Raw genomic sequence first — 16,386 nt, forward strand, 5'->3', positions numbered from 1 at the left:
ATGAAAGAGGCTTATAAATACTTCATCTGAAATTCCATTACCTATTCGAACAGAGGTTACATTAGAAAATGGAATGCCATTAAGTATGAGTAATTTAATCAAAGGGAACGATTTTTTTTTTTCTTCGAGATGGATTCTTGCTCTGTCTCCCAGGCTGGAGTGCAACGGCGCAATCTCAGCTCACCGCAACCTCTGCCTCCCGGGTTCAAGCGATTCCAATTCTCTGCCTCAGCCTCCTGAGTAGCTGGGATTACGGGCACCCACCACCACACCCAGCTAATTTTTGTATTTTTAGTAGAGAAGGGGTTTCACCATCTTGGCCAGGCTGGTCTTGAACTCCTGACCTCGTGATCCACCTGCCTTGGCTTCCCAAAGTGCTAGGATTACAGGTGGGAGCCACCACACCCAGCCAGGGAACGATTTTTTAAATTAAGTAAAAAAAAAAAAGAGAGAGAGAGAAGGAAAAATGGAATGCCATTCCTCCAGTGCCTGTTTCTAGTGGACACTGACAGTTACTGACCATTCAAAAATGTTAAATAGGCAGGGTGCAGTGGCTCGCACCTGCAATCCCAGCACTTTGGGAGGCCGAGGAAGGCGGATCACTTGAGGCCAGGAGTTTGATACCAGCCCGGCCAACATGGTGTAACCCTGTCTGTACTAAATATACAAAAAACTAGCCAGGCGTGGTGGTGCATGCCTGTAATCCCAGCTACTTGGGAGGCTGAGGCACAAGGATCACTTGAACCCAGGAGGCGGAGGCTGCACTGAGCTGAGATGGTATCCCTGCACTCCAGCCTGTGACAGTGAGACTCTGTTTCAAAAAAAAAAAAAAAAAAAAAAAACACTTAAATAATAATGAAGACATAAAAATCCACTCCTGGGCCAGGTGAGGTGGCTCAAGCCTGTAATCCCAGCACTTTGGAAGGCTGAGGCAGGAGGATCGCTTGAGGCCAGGAGTTCGAGACCCGCCTCTACAAAATATGTAAAAATTTGGCATGGCATGGTGGCATGTGCCGTAGTCCCAGCTACTGAAGAGGCTTAGGCAGGAGGATCACCTTAAACCCAGGCGTTCAAGGTTACAGTGAGCCGTGATCACACCACTGCACTGTAGCCTAGCAGACAGAGGGACACTGTCTTTTTTAAACCAAAGACGGGTCAGGTGCAGTGACTCATACCTATAATCCCAGCACTTTGGGATGCCAAGGTGGGTGGATCACTTGAGGTTAGGAGTTCGAGAGGTCAGGAGTTCGAGACCAGCCTGGCCAACGTGGCGAAACCATCTCTAATACAAAAATTACCTGGTCGTGGTAGTGTGCACCTGTAATCCCAGCTGCTCAGGAAGCTGAGGTGGGAGAATAACTTGAACCCAGGGGGCAGGGGCTGCAGTGAGCCCAGATCACACCACTGCACTCCAGCCTGGGCGACAGAGTAAGACTGTCTCAAAACAAAAAAATCCATTTGTTTAACGTCCAAACTAGGCCCTCTCCACTAGTGGCCATTTACAGTAATGGAGATTAAATGACCTTCATGTAAAAAATTATCATTCTTTCACTTCTTATTTAGTGTATTTACTTATCACAACTTTAAGTAATCCCTGATCAGGTATCAAATGTGCTGTCATTATCCATATGTGTTTTTCCTGTCCCCTCCCAAGAGGTAATCTCTTCAAATGAAGGGGGATTCCATGGCATGCTCCCTAGCACTTGACATGGGTGTTTTGTTCATGGTGGGCACTCAAATTTTTTGAATTCATATTTTCCAGAATATCACATCTCATAGTTATGTTTTTCTTAAAACAACTCTTTTGCAATGATTCCAAAAATTCTACCCACTGATAGGTAAGCAAAGGAAAGCCCAAGTTGTTTAAAAGTTTTGTATTATGTCATACAAACTGTCTTCACATACAAGTGCATTAAAAAAAATTTCCCCCTCCTCCTCCCCAAACATCACAGTAGACCAATTCTTGCTAATATATGATGAAGTCAAAACATATGTCCCCTCTGAATTCTAAAGAGCTAATTCTAGATACTAACATCTGGATCTTATAATTTACTGGTCTGGTATGGGCAGAAACAGTTCCAGTGCCTTTCAACTTATCCCTGAATTTTTCTCTTTTCAAAGTTCTAGGCAGTAATTTTAATGCCCTCAAATTGGATAAAGCTGATTACTTAGAGCTTATAAATTAGCTACACTTTATGACACTAAGAATAGAGCTATGACTTATGCATATCATACCTGTCAAACTACCTAGCACCGCAAATAGAACTAATATTAATGGATGGACTAATACAAGGATCTAATATATGACAGTGATAGTCTTAAAAACACCAATTTGTTATTTTCCTTATATATAATCCAAATTCCTTTCTATCCTTCTGGCAATGTTTTCTACTGCCTAGACTACCTTAAATAATTACATAGTGTCAATTTCTTGCTTGGGCTAGGTGGTGGCTCATGCCTGTAATCCCAGCATATTGGGAGGACTGCTTGAGCCTAGGAGTTCAAGATCACCCTGGGCAACATAGTGAAACCTCATCTCATTAAAAAAAAGAAAAAACAAACAAACAAACAGAATATATATATACATATATATATATATTGCTTAATGCTAATAATTCCTTCCCCAGGTCACTAGTAATAAGAAGCTATGGGCTTTAAACTTAAAAGGTGCTAAACCAGTTTAAATGTAAAACATTCTCATAATAGAATTGCACTGTATTTCTTTTCTACTTTGATGCTTTTCCAAAGTGCTACAGTTCCTGTGAGATTTTTGTCCTGCACAGAATCAAATTCTAGGTCTTTCACTTTTGGATGGCTGAGTACCATAAAACATGATTTATTTGGTAACAAAAATGTTTCCAGGAGTTTAAAAAGGGACCACTACTCAGAGCTAAAAAAGTTCTAACAGTCACTTTTTAAAAAAATCTAGAATATTTATCATTAGTTTACAAAGAAAAACACAACTCTGTCCAACTTCCTCTAATAAAAATGGAAAATATTAAGATGAGCTGTGTGCTTATAAAGAGGTGCTACACAAGTCATCTTATGTTTCTAGTAGACACAAACATTGCTTCAGTGACATTTAATATTCAATATATGATGCATTACTCTTAGCATTTTTGCATTTACTCACCACATATAACAAGGTCAGATATCAAAACAGTCCTGATCTTAAAACAGAGAACTCACTAACAATATTTAACTGTTTCTTCCTCGGACTACAGTTCCTAAACTATGCACAGGGAGCAAAGTGGTATTCCCTTAGGATAAACTTAGTCAAGGCTCAGATAACCCTGAGGTGAACTTAGCAAAGTCCTCGTAAGGAAATCTTCAGATGAGAAACTCCACCTATGTGAATTTTAAAGCTTTAAGACTGACCCATTAAACAGAAATAGCATTTTCTCAGAGCACTGAGTCTAGTGATTGTCCACGTAAAGGAGGCACACACACAATTTTACCCAAATCCCTGATGTCTCTTCTGTATGGAAAATGCAATCAGCGATGAAGGGCCGAAAACACATCTTGCCAGCTGTAGTTCTTTTACAGAGCACAACGTAGGAGGAAGCAATTAATATAAATGTGTCGGCGTGTGCATCTATGGGGAAAAAATAAACCTGTACAAGGCAATGGCTGATCCAACTATGAATTCTGATTAAACACATTTAGTAATACAGTTATGATTTCCAAAATGTCTACCTTTGAAGGTAAAAAAAGAAAACCCTGAAATGAAGCGTAAAATAAGGTTCCCGGGAGAAACCTTCATCACATTTTATATGCTTCTGGTTGTTCTCACTCATCCCGGTGCATTTGGGCCAAATGTGTACTTCTTAGAAAAGCCAAGCTTGTATTGAGAATATTGTTCTGAACCTACCTTTCTGCAAACATATAGCCCAACTTCCCCAAATCTCACCACTCCATAGTCTGCAACAGGTGTCAGCCCCACAGGTATCTGCTGAAATCTGGCATTGATCTCCTTAGCCCCAATTTCCCTACATGACTTTTGTTCAGTCTCTAGGAAGCATAATGTGAATAGAAGAGACTGAGGTCTTTCTCTGGGATAGTCCCAGGAAATTGAAATTGAAGGATAATGTGGAGTGCAGAGCCAAAAACTTCCCTTGTGAACTTAGTCAAACACACATGGTATACATATTCTCCTGGGTATAAACAAATTTACATTAATTAATATCAGCGCAACAGAACCCAAAACATTGGTAGATCAAATTCTAATGTGACGATTTAAAAGCAGACAGTGCTCCACTGGGTTAATAAATCATACTTAACTAAGAGACAATACTTCAAATACCACATCACTAAAAACTCCTAGTAGGCATGTCCCTCTTATCAGTTAGGAGAAAGAGCAAGCACCATGCTCAGTACTGCAGGTTACTGGACTGCTTTGATACAGCACTGCAGTTCACAGATAAACACTTCCCATCTTCTCTTCAAGTTACTGAATCTTTCTTCTTCCGGAATGGTGATTTTAGCCTCTTCCATACGCTGTTTTTGGGCTTAGATTTTTTTTCCATAGCCAGTACTGCCTCCTTTTCTTTCCTACGTATCTCCCGTACAAGGGCATGGAAAACATCATCAATATAGTAGCGGTATGCAGCAGACGTCTCAAAAAAGGGACAGCTGAATTCTCGGGCCAAGGCCAATCCTTCTTCCTTGGTGACCTTTAAAAGCAAAATGTGAGAAAAAGTAATGATGAAAAACAATTAAATTGTCCAAAAACCTGAATGCACCACCACCTTAACACAAAGAAAGCTTCTCAACTCTGGAGGTGTTCAAGCATATGGCACTAATTTTTGCAATTTTTGGAGGCTAGATTACTTCTAAGGTTTCTTCTGCCTGCCTTCAAATGATAAGATTCTATTTCTAGTCTACTTTTTTTTTTTTTTTGAGATGGAGTTTCGTTCTTGTTGCCCAGATTGGAGTGCAATGGCGTGATTGTGGCTCACTGCAGCCTTGGCCTCCTGGCTTCAAGCAATTCTCCTGCCTCAGCCTCCTAAGTAGCTGAGATTACAGGCATGCGCCACCACACCTGGCTAACTTTGTATTTTTAGTAGAGATAGAGTTTCTCCATGTTGGTTAGGCTGGTAGCGAACTCCTGACCTCAAGTGATCTGCCCACCTCGGCCTCCCAAAGTACTGGGATTACAGGCATGGGCCACTGCGCCCAATCTCTAGTCTATTTTTTTTTTTTTTTTGAGACGGAGTCTTGCTCTGTCGCCCAGGCTGGAGTGCAGTGGCCGGATCTCAGTTCACTGCAAGCTCCACCTCCTGGGTTTACGCCATTCTCCTGCCTCAGCCTCCCGAGTAGCTGGGACTACAGGCACCCGCCACCTCGCCCGGCTAGTTTTTTGTATTTTTTAGTAGAGACGGGGTTTCACCGTGTTAGCCAGGATGGTCTCGATCTCCTGACCTCGTGATCCGCCTGTCTCGGCCTCCCAAAGTGTAGTCTATTTTTAAGATACTTTTTGGAACAGGGAATAGTTATAGATATCAAACACACAACCTTAGTTTTCCCCATACTTTTTATTTTAAGAAAGATAAATAGGCTGGACTTGGTGGCTCACACCTGTAATTCCAGAACTTTGGGAGGCTGAGGTGGGAGGATTGCTTGAGCCCAGGAGCTTGAGACCAACCTGGGCAATATGGTGAGACCCTGTTTCTACAAAATTTTTAAAAATTTAGCTGGGGCTGGGTGCAGCGGCTCACGCCTGTAATCCCAACACCTTGGGAGGCTGAGGCAGGTGGATCACTTGAGGTCTGGGGTTCGAGACTAGCCTGGTCAACATGGCAAAACCCTGTCTCCACTAAAAAAAAAATTAGCTGGGCATGGTGTTGGGCACCTGTAATCCCAGTTACTCGTGAGGCTGAGGCAGGAGAATCGCTTAAACCTGGGAGGCGGAGCTTGCAGTGAGCTGAGATTGCGCCACTGCACTCCAGCCTGGTCAACAGAACCAGACTCTGTCTCAAAAAAAAAAAGAAAAAACAATTAGTTGGATGTGGTGGTATACACCTGTGGTCCCAGCTACTCAGGAGGCTGAGGTAAGAGGATTGCTTGAGCCCAGGAGGTCAAGGCAAGGCTGCAGTGAGCTGTGTTTGCGCCACTGCACTCCAGCCTCAGTGACAGAGCAAGACTCTGTCTCAAGAAAAAAAAAGTTGGGTGTGGTCACTCACGCTTGTAATCCCAGCACTTTGGGAGGCTGAGACAGGCAGGCAGATGACCTGAGGTCAGGAGTTCAAGACCAGTATGGCCAACATGGTGAAACCCCATCTCTACTAAAATAGAAAACTTAGTTGGGTGTGGTGGAAGGTGCCTGCAATCCCAGCTAATTGGGAGGCTGAGGCAGGAGAATCACTTGAACCCAGGAAGCAGAAGTTGCAGTGAGCCAACATCATGCCACTGCACTTCAGCCTGGGTGATAAGAGTGAAACTCTGTCTAAAAAACAAAACAAAACAAAAAAACACTGGGCACGGTGGCTCACATCTATAATCCCAGCACTTTGGGAGGCCAAGGTGGGTGGATCACGTAATGTCAGGATTTCAAGACTAGCCTGGCCAACATGTTGAAACTCCATCTCTACTAAAATACAAAAATTAGCTGGATGTGGTGGCAGGGTGCATGTAATCCTAGCTACTCAGGAGGCTGAAGCAGGAGAATCACTTGAACTCAGGAGTCAGAGAGGCTGCAGTGAGCCTAGATTGTGCCACTGCACTCCAGCCTGGGCAACAGAGTGAGACTCCATCTCAAAACAACAAAATTAAAATAAAAATTAAAAAAAAAAAAAAAAGAAAGAAAGAAAGCTGGGCACAGTGGCTCATACCTGTAATCCCAGCACTTTGGGAGACCGAGGTGGGCAGATCATGAGGTCAGGAGTTTGAGACCAGCCTGACCAACATGGTGAAACCCCGTCTCTACTTAAAAATACAAAAATTAGCCAGGCATGGTGGCATGCACCTGTAATCCCAGCTACTAAGGAGGCTAAGGCAGAAGACTCGCTTGAACCCAGAAGGAGGAGGAGGTTGCAGTGAGCCGAGATTGCGCCACTGCACCACTCCAGCCTCGTCAACAGAGTGAGACTCCGTCTCAAAAAAAAAAAAAAAAAAAAGAAAAAGAAACACAAAGGAAGGGAAAGAGATACACGCTTACACTAAAATACTGAAAACTATTAGGAGCCCATAATTGATACATCTAGTTAAGGATATGCCATAATTTCTACTTTTGGATGGTTAGACTGTTTCTGCTACCATAAATAGACTTGCAATGAACATGTTATATACAAATTCCTAAGACTGTTTTCCAATGGAGATTAACAGAGAAGCATTATGAATTTGACAACTATCAAACTACTTCCATCCAGGTGTGGTGGCTCATACTTGTAATCCCAACACTTTGGGAGGCCAAGGCAGGAAGATCACTTGAGTCCAGGTGTTCAAGATCAGCCTGGGCAACATAGTGAGAGCCTGTCTCCACAAAAAGTAAAAACAATTAGCAGGGAGTAGTGGCACACACCTATGGTCCCAGCTACCCTCAAAGCTGAATTGGGAAGATCGCTTGAGCGGGAAGATAGAGGCTGCAGTGAGCTGTAGCCTCAACCTCACTGCAACCTCCACCACCCCAGGTCAAGGGATCCTTCCACCGCAGCCTCCCAACTAGCTGGGACCACATGTGCATGCACCACTATGCCCAGCTATGTTTTTTAGTACTTTTTGTAGAGATGGGGTTTCGCCATGTTGCTCAGGCTGGTCTCAAACTCCTGACCTTAAGCAATCTGCCCACATTGGCCCCACAAAGTGCTGGCGTGAGCCACCTCACCCAGCCTGATTTTCTATTTTAAGGCAAAAAAATCTGTAAGCCACCAAGTCAAGAATCTGTAAGCCAAGAAACAAAAATGACTGATTGTGTAAGATTATAGACACTATTTTCTTCTCTATCCTCACCTGTCTTAGCTGTTTGAGGTCTGACTTGTTTCCCACAAGAACCACAGGTGTATCATCAGTACGTCGAACTCGATAAATAAGCTGTTTAAACTCACGAACTTCATGGAAACTTCGACGATCCGTGATAGAGTAACAGATGATAAACCCTTCTCCCGCCCTCATATACTGGTCCCGCATGGCTGTAAACTCTGCCTAGAAGGAAACAAGGATCATTATGTATTGACGCATTCTAGCGCTACTACACACATAATTAGCTATTTCTTTCAGATTAAAGAAAATGTATGTCCATTACCTGCTATCCTGAGTCAGAGTGCATGAAAAATTAAGAGAGATAAACTAGTGATCTTCTCTGCGTAGGCCTTCCCCTCCCCTTTACTAGAGTAAAAAAGCCTTTACTCATAACATTCTGGGATTTAATACCTGTCCAGCTGTATCCAAAATGTCCAGATTGGCAGGCTCATCATCAATACGGATCCTGATCTTATAAGCATCTTCTACAGGAGGGAAGAAAGGTGTACTATAAAGTCATAAATGCAGGAAGAAATGCCTATTTAAAACTCATCTTACAGAGTAGTACATTGCATCCAAATTCATTAAATGCCCACATTTGCTCAGGAAGCATGCTAAATCCACTGAGATACATAAACTGAGTCTTCAACTGAAGTTTTTTCTTTTCCACATAGGTGATGATGTAGTTTATTCATAGCTGAAGATTTCGCCTACAATTCTAAGCTAAAAAAGGATTCTGAGAAGATGTCTTTCTCAGGCCAGCTGGACACAGTGGTGACTGCCTATAATCCCAGGTACTTGGGAGGCTGAGACAGGAGTATTATTTGAGCCCAGGAGTTCAAGACCAGCCTGGGCAACACCGCAAGAGCTCATTTTTTTTTTTTTTTCTTGAGACAGGGTCTCACTGTCACCCAGGCTGGAGTGCAGTGGTGCGATCTCGGTTCACTGTAGCCTTGACTTCTCAGGCTCCAGTGATTCTCCCACCTCGGCCTCCCAAGTAGCTGGAACTACAGGCATGCGACCACCATGTTTGGCTAATTTTTTTTTTTTTTTTTTGAGACAGAGTCTCGCTCTGTCGCCCAGGCTGGAATGCAGTGGTGTGATCTCAGCTCATGGCAAGCTCCGCCTCCAGGGTTCATGCCATTCTCCTGCCTCAGCCTCCCGAGTAGCTGGAACTAAAGGTGCCCGTCACTACGCCTGGCTAATTTTTTTGTATTTTTAGTAGAGACGGGGTTTCACTGTTAGCCAGGATGGTCTCGATCTCCTGACCTTGTGATCCGCCCGCCTCGGCCTCCCAAAGTGCTGGGATTACAAGCGTGAGCCACCGCGCCGGGCCCTATGTCTGGTTAATTTTTGTATTTTTGGTAGACATAGGGTTTTGCAATGTTGTCCAGGCTAGTCTCGAACTCCTGGGTTGAAACAATCCTCCTGCCTTGGCCTCCCAAAGTGCTGGTATTACAGGTGTGGGCTACTGCACCCAGCCAAGACCCCATCTCTTAGGGGAAAAAAAAAAAAACAAAAAACATTAGGCCTGAAAAGCAACCTTATCATTTATTAAATAGTTATTATCGGCCGGGCGCAGTGGCTCAAGCCTGTAATCCCAGCACTTTGGGAGGCCGAGATGGGCGGATCACAAGGTCAGGAGATCGAGACCATCCTGGCTAACACAGTGAAACCCTGTCTCTACTAAAAAATACAAAAAACTAGCCGGGTGAGGTGGCAGCGCCTGTAGTCTTAGCTACTCAGGAGGCTGAGGCAGGAGAACGGCATAAATCCGGGAGGCGGAGCTTGCAGTTAGCTGAGATCTGGCCACTGCACTCCAGCCTGGGCGATAGAGCGAGACTCCGTCTCAAAAAAAAAAAAAAAAAAAGTTATTATCTACCATTATACTAGGTAACTTACATATATTAATTCTTCAATAATCACAATAATCCAATGAAGTAGGCATTATTACCTCCATTTTACAGCTAAAGAAAATTCAACTCGAAAATATTAATGTCTTCTCTAAATTACAGTTAATTAGTGACAGAACGAAGATTAAAACCCAAGATTGCTGAACTGAAAAGCATTATTAACCATGTGTTATACTTCCTCCTCATTACTATAAAAAAAGGAAAAAAATACATAATTCACTATTTTCTTTCTTTTTTTTTTTGAGACAGGGTCTCACTCTATCACCCAGACTGGAGTACAGTGGCATGATCTCGGCTCACCACAACTTCTGCCTCCCAGGCTCAAGGGATTTTCCTGCCTCAGTCTCCTGAGTAGCTGGGATTACAGGCACATGCCACTACTGCCCGGCTAATTTTTGTATTTTTAGTATAGACGGGGTTTCACCATGTTGGCCAGGCTGCTCTTGAACGCCTGACCTCAAATGATCCACCTGCTTTAGCCTCCCAAAGTGTTAGGATTACAGGCATGAGTCACCACACCCGGTCTAATTGACTGTTTTCTAAATAATCCACTGTTTCATAATTTCTCTTTTCTGAAAGCAAATTTCTTTATGCATATTACTAAAGTAACCTTGGAAAATATAGAAAACTAAAAAGAGAAAAAAACACTCAATATTTCATTCACTTAACAACTGCTGCTTACATCTCAATGTATTTCCTTTTAACATTATTTCTTGAATTCCTGCTTCAGACTTGTCCTCAGGAAGAGCTCATTAAATCAATGCTTCTCAATTATTCATTAGGATTAGTGAGTTGTGAAATCTACTTAACGGGTTGGGACCAGCATTAAAATAAACAAGCAGAAACCTAAATAAAAATAGAAAATACCAGGCCGGGCGCAGTGGTTCACACCTGTAATCCCAGCACTTTGGGAGGCTGAGGCGGATGGATCACCTGAGGTCAGGAGTTCAAGACCAGCCTGGCCAATGTGGTGAAACCCCATCTCTACTAAAAATAGAAAAAGTTATCTGGATTTGGTCACGGGCACCTGTAATCCCAGCTACTTGGGAGGCTAAGGCAGGAGAATCACTTGAACTGGGAGGCGGAGGTTGCAGTGAGCCAAGCTTGCGTCACTGGACTCCAGCCAGGGCAACAGGAGTGAAACTCTCCGTCTCAAAAAAAAAGAAAGAAAGAAAATACCAGAGTGGGTGAGGTACGGTGGCTCTCACACCTGTAATCTCAGCGCTTTGGGAGATCGAGGTGGGACGAACACTTGAGCTCAGGAGTTTGAGACCAGCCTGGGCAATAGAATGAGACTTCATCTCTACTAAAAAACCAAAAATATTAGCTGGGTGTAGTGGCATATGCCTGTAGTCCCAGGTATTTGGTAGGGTGAGGTGGGAGGATCATTTGAACCCAGGAGGTCCAGGCTGTAGTGAGCCAAGATCATAACACTGCACTCCAGCCTGGGCAACAGAGTAAGACCTTACCTCAAGAAAATATCAGAGTGCACCAGATGTAGTGAGGTAAAGTTTCATAATATTTTAGTTACACATACACATGTGCTTGTGTATATAATTTACATGTACATATGCACACATTCATATACTTTTTTTTTTGAGGCAAAGTCTCACTCTGTCGCTCAGGCTGGAGTACAGTGGTGCAATCTTGGCTCACTGCAACCTCTGCCCCCTGGGTTCAAAGAATTCTCCCACCTCAGCTTCCTGAGTAGCTGGGATTACAGCAGCATTAACACGCCCAGCTAATTTTTGTATTTTTAGTAGAAATGGGGTTTTACCATGTTGGCCAGGTTGGTCTTGAACTCCTGACCTCAGGTGCCTTGGCCTCCCAAAGTGCTTCGATTACAGGATTACAGGCTCAGGATTACAAGTTCAGGATTACAGGCATGAGCCTCTGTGCCCAGCCTCGTATGCTTTTATATCTCTACCAGTTACAATGCAAAGTTTTTCTGACTTTACAGTCAGAGCTTGAAACCAAATGCACTAAATTATAAATTCAAGAACAGAAACCTCATCTTTTTGATCACCACTGTACCCTGAGGGTAAGCAGTGCTTGGCACATAATAGAAACTCAGGAGACATAAGTATTTGCTATTGAATTAGACAATATTGCCAGGAGAGTAGTTAACTGGGGGAAAATTAAAACAGATAACTCTTACAGGAGACGAGTATTTGAATTTTACTTTAAAGAAAGAAAAGATGCTGCCAGGTGCGGTGGCTCATGCCTGTAATCCCAGCACTTTGGGAGGCCAAGGTGGGCGGATCACGACGTCAGGAGATCGAGACCATCCTGGCTAACATGGTGAAATCCTGTCTCTACTAAAACTATAAAAAATTAGCCAGGTGTGGTGGTGGGCGCCTGTAGTTCCAGCTGCTCGGGAGGCTGAGGCAGGAGAATGGCATGAACCTGGGAGGCGGAGCTTGCAGGGAGCCGAGATCACACCACTGCACTCCAGCCTGGGCGACAGAGTGAGACTGTGTCGAGAAAAAAAAAAAAAAGGAAGGAAAAGATGCTTCTGGAATTCTCAAGTAAATTATCATAAACCTTAAATTCATTTTATTCCTAGTACTCCCACCATAATCTGAATCTCTGAACAATGTTCTTTTTTTTTTTTTTTTGAGACAAAGTCTCGCTCTTGTCCCCCAGGGTAGAGTGCGATGGTGCTATCTCAGCTCACTGCAACTTCCGCCTCCTGGGTTCAAGCAATTCTCCTGCCTCAGCCTCCACAGTAGCTGGGATTACAGGCACCCGCCACCATGCCCAGCTAGTTTTGGTATTTTTAGTAGAGATGGGGTTTCACCATGTTGGCCAGGCTGGTCTCAAACTCCTGACCTCAGGTGATTCACCCGTCTCGACCTCCCAAAGTGCTGGGATTATAGGCGTGAGCCACTGCGCCGAGCCTGAATCTCTGAACAATGTTCTAAATTTGATATAGTACATGAAAAAGTCAAGATTTTTTTCTATGTTTCCCATCCCTGGAATCACCTGCTGTATGAAATAACCATACAAAAGCTGGGCCACCACAAAACATTATTGGCTTTGTGGGAAACAGAGCAGCAGATGCTTGACCCAATGGAAATCCTTCCTAGAGAACTAGAATCATAGCAGAGTGTCACATACTGAAAATAACATGGCCGGGCGCAGTGGCTCACGCCTGTAATCCCAGCACTTTGGGAAAAGGCCGAGGCGGGCGGATCACGAGGTCAGGAGAACGAGACTATCCTGGCTAACACGGTGAAACCCCGTCTTTACTGAAAATACAAAAAAAATCAGCCAGGGGTGGTGGCGGGCGCCTATAGTCCCAGATACTCAGGAAGCTGAGGCAGGAGAACGACGTGAACCCAGGAGGCAGAGCTTGTAGTGAGCCGAGATCGTGCCACTGCACTCCAGCCTGGGCAACAGGGCGAGACACTGTCTCCAAAAAAAGAAAATAACGGCCGGGCGCGGTGGCTCAAGCCTGTAATCCCAGCACTTTGGGAGGCCGAGACGGGCGGATCACGAGGTCAGGAGATCGAGACCATCCTGGCTGACACGGTGAAACCCCGTCTCTACTAAAAAATACAAAAAATTAGCCGGGCGAGGTGGTGGGCGCCTGTAGTCCCAGCTACTCGGGAGGCTGAGGCAGGAGAATGGCGGGAACCCGGGGGGCGGAGCTTGCAGTGAGCTGAGATCCGGCCACTGCACTCCAGCCTGGGTGGCAGAGCCAGACTCTGTCTCAAAAAAAAAAAAAAAAAAAGAAAATAACAGCAGCACAGCTGACTTCCTGTGTCCTCTCCCATTCCCACATCCATTTTTCTTTCATATTAGGATATAAACCCTTAGAATCAAACCTGCTTCCTTATGGTTTAGGAATGACAGTAATGTTCTTAGTCTTTGTAGAGACTAGCAATTAAAAAAAAAGTCAAAGCAAACAAAATGACTTTTTTACTCTATTAGCATTCTGCAACAAGAGTTAAAGACTATAAAAGACATTGGAGGGCTGGGAGCGGTGGCTCACGCCTGTAATCCCAACACTTTGGGAGGCCAAGCCGGATGGATTACTAGAGGTCAGGAGTTCGAGACCAGCCTGGCCAACATAGTGAAATCCCATCTCTACTAAAAATACAAAAATTAGCCGAGTGTGGTGGCAGGCACCTATAATCCCAGCTACGCAGGAGGCTGAGGCAGGAGAATTGCCTGAACCCAGGAGGCGGAGGTTGCAGTGACCAGAGATCGCGCCATTGCACTCTAGTCTTGGAGAAAGTGCGACACTCCATCTCAAAAAAAAAAAAAAAAAAAAAAAGAAAAGAAAAAAAAGAAAGACATGGGAGAAGACATCACTATGTAATGAACTCAAGGTATACGGAAGTAAATGAAGAGCTCCAAGTGCAAGATGTCCAGGCTTGGCATGTCTGGGTTGTGAGAGTTCAGCAGCCTGGCTCTACTTGTTTTTCTGCTTCCTTTTGTGGAAGTTCAAACCAGCTGACTCACAGTTAAAGAGTGAGTCTCAAGTCATTCCCTTAGAGAAGTGACAGCAAGAAAAGGCTTCGTTAAGTGGCCTGTATGCAACCATAAAAAAATACAAGAGAGTAGTCCCATTAATGTTCAGTAAGAGACAAAAGACTAAAGATGGCTTATGACAAAGTCTGAAAAAAAAGAAATATTCAGTTGCTTACCAATTGCTGATACCCTTGTCTCTAAATAAATCTGAATGAGACCCCAGGAGCTCAAAATATAAACAGTTAGAAACCATTGATATTCATTAAGATATTTTTATGGGGTATATTTGGAAACATAAGTGATGATCTGGCTTACCAATGGTGGGATCATGATCTTCTGGGAATCGGTGGCTGATGAACTGCATGGTCATGGCTTCGAAAGAAGAAATAAAAGTCAAATCCTTACAAAGGTGACCCACAGAGAGAATTTTAAGTATTAACATTGCAAGATAGCAAGTATCCCATCTGGTCACTTAAGTACTTTTCATCCATGCTTTCTGTCAAATGGAAAATGTTACCTACCACTCTTCCCTACACCACCAGCACCCAGCATCACTAGTTTGTACTCCCGTGAGAGCCCAGCGGGGCTGCTACAGCAGCTACCAACTGGGCGAGTTCCAGAATCCATTGTCCTCTTGGGGCCTTCCTGGGCTGCCCCGAGGAAAAGCCACCTAGAAAAGGAGGAGGAAATGCTTAATCCAGGATGGAGACACCACGGCGACAGCCCTCAAGCCAGTGCCTTACCTTTCCATACATACTCTGGCCTGTCCCTCTTGCTCACCACTGCACCCCTTCTGGTGGCCCTAAGAAACCCCCCACATCTTCACCCTCCCTCCGAGATAGTTCAGTCACATGACAGACACATCACAGGGTTTACTTTTTCCAAAGAGAAAAATTAAAAGATACAAATAAATTTAGGTCCTGGCACAGTAGGGACAAGAAGAAAGTTTTGGGAAGGGATGCGACCCCTTAGGCCGCAGGGGTCCCCTCACGCCTGCGGTACCCGGAGGTTCCGCCCCCTCCCCATTCTCCTCCGAGACCCCTCCCGGCCCCCAGCTGCTCCTCCGCCGCCAGACTCCCCACCCATCTGCCTCACAAGCCGACGCCCTGCTGCTCCTACCGGTCAGTGGGGACTGGAACACCACGGCCGGTCGGGTCACCCACTTGTCTTCCTTCACCCGCAGAGGCTCCGTCACTGACCTGTGACCCCTCCCGCAGCCGGGTAAGATGGCGCCACCGGCTCCCGAGTCGCGGAAGGAGGGGCGGGGCCACTCTGTGACGCCCACAGCCTGCCCTGCCCTCTTCCCTCCCCTCCCAGGTCCCTAAACCCAGTTCCGGGACTCACCGCTGAAGGTCCTCTGGTCACCTACCCAACGTAGGGTGTATGCACTCACAGACAAGGGTATTTAATCAGGAGTAGAAAGTAAATTATTTACACAAAAGGGGAGTACGTGGTAAGAGACATTCAGGGACACTTAAAAACATTAACAACTTACCTAGGGTTGTTTGCTGCTTGTGGAAAAAAAACCCACAAAAACCCGAAACTAATTTGACCCAATGCAATGAGAGGAAGTGAGGACAGGGCACCCCCCAAATCCTCCTAAAACACAGGATTTCAATAGTCTACCGGGGATGACTGCTTCACAGCAGAAAAATGACTTTCCTAAAGGAGTGGTCACAATGACTTTGGCTATTGAAACCCAGATTCATTCTCAAAAACCAGATGTTCACAACACTCCCTAATCAGAGTTCTGTGTATGTTTTTTAAACACGTATAAGACACACAAAAACTTGTTTTAAATAAATGTACCACACTCTGGCAGGAAAGAGAGCTTGTTAAGCGGCCTTGAGTTAAATACAGAACTGAAGCCACTATAACCATATTCCCCTCTAGGTAGCACAGGTGCTAGAAAAAACTGACACTGGAAAATTGTTCAGAGGCAGCTCTGCCCACCACTGTTCTTTTTAAATGTCTTTCTGGGCCAGGCACGGTGGCTCACGCCTGTAATCCCAGCACTTTGGGAGGCCGAGGCGGGCAA

General features: G+C 44.6%; 1 protein-coding gene across 3 annotated transcripts; it reads right to left on the reverse strand.

Annotated features, from left to right (window-relative positions):
- Window positions 1–1,859: 1,859 nt before the first annotated feature.
- On the reverse strand, window positions 1,860–15,599 carry RIT1 (Ras like without CAAX 1). Of its 3 annotated transcripts, none has more exons than XM_009183118.3 (6): window positions 15,468–15,599; window positions 14,870–15,018; window positions 14,664–14,720; window positions 8,368–8,441; window positions 7,948–8,139; window positions 1,860–4,673 (listed from the first exon to the last, which is right to left on the reverse strand). In XM_009183118.3, the coding sequence occupies exons 2-6, from the start codon at window positions 14,973–14,975 to the stop codon at window positions 4,443–4,445; spliced, it is 660 nt and encodes a 219-aa protein (XP_009181382.1). In that variant the 5' UTR covers window positions 14,976–15,018; window positions 15,468–15,599; the 3' UTR covers window positions 1,860–4,442. The 3 variants fall into 3 exon arrangements, with proteins under 3 accessions (XP_009181382.1, XP_003892845.1, XP_021780395.1); XM_003892796.5 differs by lacking the exon at window positions 15,468–15,599 and adding an exon at window positions 15,092–15,364; XM_021924703.2 differs by lacking the exon at window positions 14,870–15,018 and having other exon boundaries at window positions 15,468–15,571.
- Window positions 15,600–16,386: the final 787 nt, after the last annotated feature.

This window comes from Papio anubis, chromosome 1 (assembly GCF_008728515.1).
Source record: "Papio anubis isolate 15944 chromosome 1, Panubis1.0, whole genome shotgun sequence".
Lineage (NCBI taxonomy): Eukaryota > Metazoa > Chordata > Mammalia > Primates > Cercopithecidae > Papio > Papio anubis.